This window comes from Penaeus vannamei, chromosome 28 (assembly GCF_042767895.1).
Source record: "Penaeus vannamei isolate JL-2024 chromosome 28, ASM4276789v1, whole genome shotgun sequence".
Classification (NCBI taxonomy): domain Eukaryota; kingdom Metazoa; phylum Arthropoda; class Malacostraca; order Decapoda; family Penaeidae; genus Penaeus; species Penaeus vannamei.
This window is the reverse complement of record NC_091576.1, coordinates 9,359,253-9,366,752: the sequence shown is the minus strand read 5'-3', so window position 1 is coordinate 9,366,752 and position 7,500 is coordinate 9,359,253. Positions and strand designations below refer to the sequence as shown.

The following is a 7,500-nucleotide window of genomic DNA, read 5'->3' as shown; positions in this document are numbered from 1 at the left end:
CATATCCACCGCTGCTTCCACCTGATCCACCAATTCCACCTAATCCGCCACTTGATCCACCGGAAGAACCGTCATATCCACCTGATCCACCAATTCCACCTAATCCACCACTTGATCCACCGGAGGAACCGCCATATTCACCACTGCTTCCACCTGATCCACCAATTCCACCTAATCCACCACTTGATCCACCGGAGGAACCGCCATATCCACCGCTGCTTCCACCTGATCCACCAGTTCCACCACTTGATCCAGTGGAAGAACCACTCCCTCCACCTAATCCACCATACATATCAACTCCAGTTCCACTTCCACCGGAAGAACCAATTCCACCTAATCCACCACTTGATCCACCGGAAGAACCGCCATATCCACCGCTACTTCCACCTGATCCACCAATTCCACCACTTGATCCAGTGGAAGAACCGCTGCCTCCTCCTAATCCACCATACATATCAACTCCAGTTCCACTTCCACTTGATCCACCAATTCCACCTAATCCACCACTTGATCCACCAGAAGACCCGCCATATCCACCGCTGCTTCCACCTGATCCACCAATTCCACCTAATCCACCACTTGATCCACCGGAAGAACCGCCATATCCACCGCTGCTTCCACCTGATCCACCAATTCCACCTAATCCACCACTTAATCCAGTGGAAGACCCGCCATATCCACCGCTGCTTCCACCTGATCCACCAATTCCACCTAATCCACCACTTGATCCACCGGAGGAACCGCCATATCCAACGCTGCTGCCACCTGATCCACCTAATCCACCACTTGATCCACCGGAGGAACCTCCATACCCACCGCTGCTTCCACCTGATCCACCAATTCCACCTAATCCACCACTTGATCCACCGGAAGAACCACCATATCCACCGCTGCTTCCACCTGATCCACCAATTCCACCTAATCCACCACTTGATCCACCGGAAGAACCCCCATATCCAGTGCCGCTTCCACCTGATCCACCAATTCCACCTATTCCACCAATTGATCCAGTAGAAGATCCGCCATATCCAGTGCTGCTTCCACCTGATGCACCAATCCCACCTAATCCACCACTTAATCCAGTAGAAGATCCGCCATATCCAGCGCTGCTTCCACCTGATCCACCAATCCCACCTATTCCACCACTTGATCCAGTGGAAGACCCGCTTTCACTTGATCCACCGGAAGAACCGCCATATCCACCGCTGCTTCCACCTGATCCACCATTTCCACCTAATCCACCACTTGATCCAGTGGAAGATCCTCCATATCCACCGCTGCTTCCACCAGATCCACCTACTCCACCACTTGATCCACCGGAAGAACCGCCATATCCACCGCTGCTTCCACTTGATCCACCAATTCCACCTAATCCACCACTTGAGCCACCGGAAGAACCGCCATATCCAGAGCTGCTTCCACCTGATCCACCTAATCCACCACTTGATCCACCGGAAGACCCGCCATATCCACCACTGCTTCCACCTGATCCACCAGTTCCACCTAATCCACCACTTGATCCAGTGGAAGAACCGCCATATCCACCGCTGCTTCCACCTGATCCACCAATTCCACCTAATCCACCACTTGATCCACCGGAAGACAGGCCATATCCACCACTGCTTCCACCTGATCCACCAGTTCTACCTAATCCACCACTTGATCCAGTGGAAGAACCGCCATATCCAGTGCTGCTTCCACCAGATCCACCTACTCCCCCACTTGATCCACCGGAAGAACCGCCATATCCACCGCTGCTTCCACTTGATCCACTAATTCCACCTAATCCACCACTTGATCCACCGGAAGAACCACCATATCCACCGCTGCTTCCACCTGATCCACCATTTCCACCTAATCCACCACTTGATCCACCGGAGGAACCGCCATATTCACCGCTGCTTCCACCTGATCCACCTACTCCACCACTTGATCCACCGGAAGAACCGCCATATCCACCGCTGCTTCCACTTGATCCACCAATTCCACTTGATCCAGTGGAAGACCCGCCATATCCACCGCTGCTTCCACCTGATCCACCTACTCCACCACTTGATCCACCGGAGGAACCGCCATATCCACCGCTGCCTCCACCTGATCCACTAATTCCACCTAATCCACTACTTGATCCACCGGAAGAACCGCCATATCCACCGCTGCTTCCACCTGATCCACCAATTCCACCTAATCCACCACTTGATCCACCGGAGGAACCGCCATATCCACCGCTGCTTCCACCTGATCCACCAATTCCACCTAATCCACCACTTGATCCACCGGAGGAACCGCCATATCCACCGCTGCTGCCACCTGATCCACCTAATCCACCACTTGATCCACCGGAGGAACCTCCATATCCAGCGCTGCTTCCACCTGATCCACCAATTCCACCTAATCCACCACTTGATCCACCGGAAGAACCACCATATCCACCGCTGCTTCCACCTGATCCACCAATTCCACCTAATCCACCACTTGATCCACCGGAAGAACCCCCATATCCAGTGCCGCTTCCACCTGATCCACCAATTCCACCTATTCCACCACTTGATCCAGTAGAAGATCCGCCATATCCAGTGCTGCTTCCACCTGATCCACCAATCCCACCTAATCCACCACTTAATCCAGTAGAAGATCCACCATATCCAGCGCTGCTTCCACCTGATCCACCAATCCCACCTATTCCACCACTTGATCCAGTGGAAGACCCGCCATATCCACCGCTGCTTCCACTTGATCCACCAATTCCACCTAATCCACCACTTGATCCAGTGGAAGACCCGCCATATCCACCGCTGCTTCCACTTGATCCACCAATTCCACCTATTCCACCACTTGATCCAGTGGAAGACCCGCCATATCCACCGCTGCTTCCACCTGATCCACCAATTCCACCTATCCCACCACTTGATCCAGTGGAAAATCCGCCATATCCAGAGCTGCTTCCACCTGATCCACCAATTCCACCTAATCCACCACTTGATCCACCGGAAGACCCGCCATACCCACCGCTGCTTCCACTTGATCCACCAATTCCACCTATTCCACCACTTGATCCAGTAGAAGATCCGCCATATCCAGTGCTGCTTCCACCTGATCCACCAATTCCACCTATTCCACCACTTGATCCAGTAGAAGACCCGCCATATCCACCGCTGCTTCCACTTGATCCACCAATTCCACCTAATCCACCACTTGATCCAGTAGAAGATCCTCCATATCCACCTGATCCACCAATTCCACCTAATCCACCACTTGATCCAGTAGAAGATCCGCCATATCCAGTGCTGCTTCCACCTGATCCACCAATTCCACCTATTCCACCACTTGATCCAGTAGAAGACCCGCCATATCCACCGCTGCTTCCACCTGATCCACCAATTCCACCTATTCCACCACTTGAATCAGTAGAAGATCCGCCATATCCACCGCTGCTTCCACCTGATCCACCAATTCCACCTAATCCACCACTTGATCCACCGAATCCGCCACTGCTGCCTCCACTTGATCCACCGGAAGACCCGCCATATCCACCGCTGCTTCCACCTGATCCACCAATTCCACCTAATCCACCACTTGATCCACCGGAAGACCCGCCATACCCACCGCTGCTTCCACCTGATCCACCAATTCCACCTAATCCACCACTTGATCCACCGGAAGACCCGCCATATCCACCGCTGCTTCCACCTGATCCACCAATTCCACCTAATCCACCACTTGATCCACCGGAAGAACCGCCATATCCGCCGCTGCTTCCACCTGATCCACCAATTCCACCTAATCCACCACTTGATCCACCGGAAGAACCGCCATATCCACCGCTGCTTCCACCTGATCCGCCGAATCCGCCACTGCTGCCTCCACTTGATCCACCGGAAGAACCGCCATATCCACCGCTGCTTCCACCTGATCCACCTAATCCACCACTTGATCCACCGGAAGAACCGCCATATCCACCGCTGCTTCCACCTGATCCATCAAATCCACCTAATCCACCACTTGATCCACTAGAAGACCCGCCATATCCACCGCTGCTTCCACCTGATCCACCTAATCCGCCACTGCTGCCTCCACTTGATCCACCGGAAGAACCGCCATATCCACCGCTGCTTCCACCTGATCCACCGAATCCGCCACTGCTGCCTCCACTTGATCCACCGGAAGAACCGCCATATCCACCGCTGCTTCCACCTGATCCACCGAATCCGCCACTGCTGCCTCCACTTGTTCCACCGGAAGACCCGCCATATCCACCGCTGCTCCCACCTGATCCACCGAATCCGCCACTGCTGCCTCCACTTGATCCACCGGAAGAACCGCCATATCCACCGCTGCTCCCACCTGATCCACCGAATCCGCCACTGCTGCCTCCACTTGATCCACCGGAAGAACCGCCATATCCACCGCTGCTCCCACCTGATCCACCGAATCCGCCACTGCTGCCTCCACTTGATCCACCGGAAGAACCGCCATATCCACCGCTGCTTCCACCTGATCCACCGAATCCACCACTTGATCCACCGGAAGAACCGCCATATCCACCGCTGTTTCCACCTGATCCACCGAATCCGCCACTGCTGCCTCCACTTGATCCACCGGAAGAACCGCCATATCCACCGCTGCTCCCACTTGATCCTCCTGATCCACCGAATCCGCCACTTGATCCACCGGAGGAACCAGCATCTCCACCGCTGCTTCCACCTGATCCACCAATTCCACCTAATCCACCACTTGATCCACCGGAGGAACCACCATATCCACCGCTGCTTCCACCTGATCCACCTAATCCACCACTTGATCCACCGGAAGAACCGCCATATCCACCGCTGCTTCCACCTGATCCACCAATTCCACCTAATCCACCACTTGATCCACCGGAAGAACCGCCATATCCACCGCTACTTCCACCTGATCCACCGAATCCTCCACTGCTGCCTCCACTTGATCCACCGGAAGAACCGCCATATCCACCGCTGCTTCCACCTGATCCACCGAATCCGCCACTGCTGCCTCCACTTGATCCACCGGAAGAACCGCCATATCCACCGCTGCTTTTACCTGATCCACCGAATCCGCCACTGCTGCCTCCACTTGATCCACCGGAAGAACCGCCATATCCACCGCTGCTTCCACCTGATCCACCTAATCCACCACTTGATCCACCGGAAGAACCGCCATATCCGCCGCTGCTTCCACCTGATCCACCAATTCCACCTAATCCACCACTTGATCCACCGGAAGAACCGCCATATCCACCGCTGCTCCCACCTGATCCACCGAATCCGCCACTGCTGCCTCCACTTGATCCACCGGAAGAACCGCCATATCCACCGCTGCTCCCACCTGATCCACCGAATCCGCCACTGCTGCCCCCACTTGTTCCACCGGAAGACCCGCCATATCCACCGCTGCTCCCACCTGATCCACCGAATCCGCCACTGCTGCCTCCACTTGATCCACCGGAAGAACCGCCATATCCACCGCTGCTCCCACCTGATCCACCGAATCCGCCACTGCTGCCTCCACTTGATCCACCGGAAGAACCGCCATATCCACCGCTGTTCCCACCTGATCCACCGAATCCGCCACTGCTGCCTCCACTTGTTCCACCGGAAGAACCGCCATATCCACCGCTGCTTCCACCTGATCCACCGAATCCGCCACTGCTGCCTCCACTTGATCCACCGGAAGAACCGCCATATCCATCGCTGCTCCCACCTGAACCACCGAATCCGCCACTGCTGCCTCCACTTGATCCACCGGGAGAACCGCCATATCCACCGCTGCTTCCACCTGATCCACCGAATCCGCCACTGCTGCCTCCACTTGATCCACCGGAAGAACCGCCATATCCACCGCTGCTTCCACCTGATCCACCGAATCCGCTACTGCTGCCTCCACTTGATCCACCGGAAGAACCGCCATATCCACCGCTGATCCCACTTGATCCTCCTGATCCACCGAATCCGGCACTTGATCCACCGGAGGAACCAGCATCTCCACCGTTGCTTCCACCTGATCCACCAATTCCGCCTAATCCACCACTTGATCCACCGGAAGAACCACCATATCCACCGCTGCTTCCACCTGATCCACCTAATCCACCACTTGATCCAGTGAAAGAACCTCCATATCCACCGCTGCTTCCACCTGATCCACCGAATCCACCTAATCCACCACTTGATCCACCGGAAGAACCGCCATATCCACCGCTATTTCCACCTGATCCACCGAATCCGCCACTGCTGCCTCCACTTGATCCACCGGAAGAACCACCATATCCACCGCTGCTTCCACCTGATCCATCGAATCCGCCACTGCTGCCTCCACTTGATCCACCGGAAGAACCGCCATATCCACCGCTGCTTCCACCTGATCCACCTAATCCACCACTTGATCCACCGGAAGAACCACCATATCCACCGCTGCTTCCACCTGATCCACCTAATCCACCACTTGATCCAACGGAGGAACCGCCATATCCACCGCTGCTTCCACCTGAGCCACCGAATCCGCCACTGCTGCCTCCACTTGATCCACCGGAAGAACCGCCATATCCACCGCTGCTTCCACCTGATCCACCTAATCCACCACTTGATCCACCGGAAGAACCACCATATCCACCGCTGCTTCCACCTGATCCACCTAATCCACCACTTGATCCACCGGAGGAACCGCCATATTCACCGCTGCTCCCACCTGATCCACCGAATCCGCCACTGCTGCCTCCACTTGATCCACCGGAAGAACCACCATATCCACCGCTGCTTCCACCTGATCCACCTAATCCACCACTTGATCCACCGGAAGAACCGCCATATCCACCACTGCTTCCACCTGATCCACCGAATCCACCTAATCCACCACTTGATCCACCGGAAGAACCGCCATATCCACCGCTACTTCCACCTGATCCACCGAATCCGCCACTGCTGCCTCCACTTGATCCACCGGAAGAACCGCCATATCCACCGCTGCTTCCACCTGATCCACCGAATCCACCACTTGATCCACCGGAGGAACCGCCATATCCACCGCTGCTTCCACCTGATCCACCTAATCCACCACTTGATCCACCGGAAGAACCACCATATCCACCGCTGCTTCCACCTGATCCACCGAATGCACCACTTGATCCACCGGAGGAACCGCCATATCCACCGCTGCTTCCACCGGATCCACCAATTCCACCTAATCCACCACTTGACCCACCGGAAGAACCACCATATCCACCGCTGCTTCCACCTGATACACCTAATCCACCACTTGATCCACCGGAAGACCCGCCATATCCACCGCTGCTCCCACCTGATCCACCGAATCCGCCACTGCTGCCTCCACTTGATCCAGTGGAAGAACCGCCATATCCACCGCTGCTTCCACCTGATCCACCGAATCCGCCACTTGATCCACCGGAGGAACCGCTATATCCACCGCTGCTTCCACCTGATCCACTGAATCCGCCACTTGATCCACCGGAGGAACCGCTATATCCAC

General features: G+C 55.6%; 1 protein-coding gene across 1 annotated transcript in view; it reads right to left on the bottom strand.

The window, feature by feature from the left end:
- Positions 1-7,500, bottom strand: part of LOC113817298 (uncharacterized PE-PGRS family protein PE_PGRS54-like) — a 14,402-nt gene that overhangs the window by 1,355 nt on the left and 5,547 nt on the right. The window contains exons 3-11 of the mRNA XM_070141510.1: positions 7,135-7,500; positions 6,871-6,987; positions 5,200-6,786; positions 4,849-5,145; positions 3,949-4,722; positions 3,772-3,918; positions 2,248-3,636; positions 1,399-2,166; positions 1-1,368 (exon numbers count right to left, since the gene is read on the bottom strand). The exon at positions 1-1,368 is cut by the window's left edge and continues 840 nt beyond it; the exon at positions 7,135-7,500 is cut by the window's right edge and continues 583 nt beyond it. Of these exons, the coding sequence (XP_069997611.1) occupies positions 1-1,368; positions 1,399-2,166; positions 2,248-3,636; positions 3,772-3,918; positions 3,949-4,722; positions 4,849-5,145; positions 5,200-6,786; positions 6,871-6,987; positions 7,135-7,500 (6,813 nt within the window). The remainder of the gene's footprint in view (positions 1,369-1,398; positions 2,167-2,247; positions 3,637-3,771; positions 3,919-3,948; positions 4,723-4,848; positions 5,146-5,199; positions 6,787-6,870; positions 6,988-7,134) is intronic.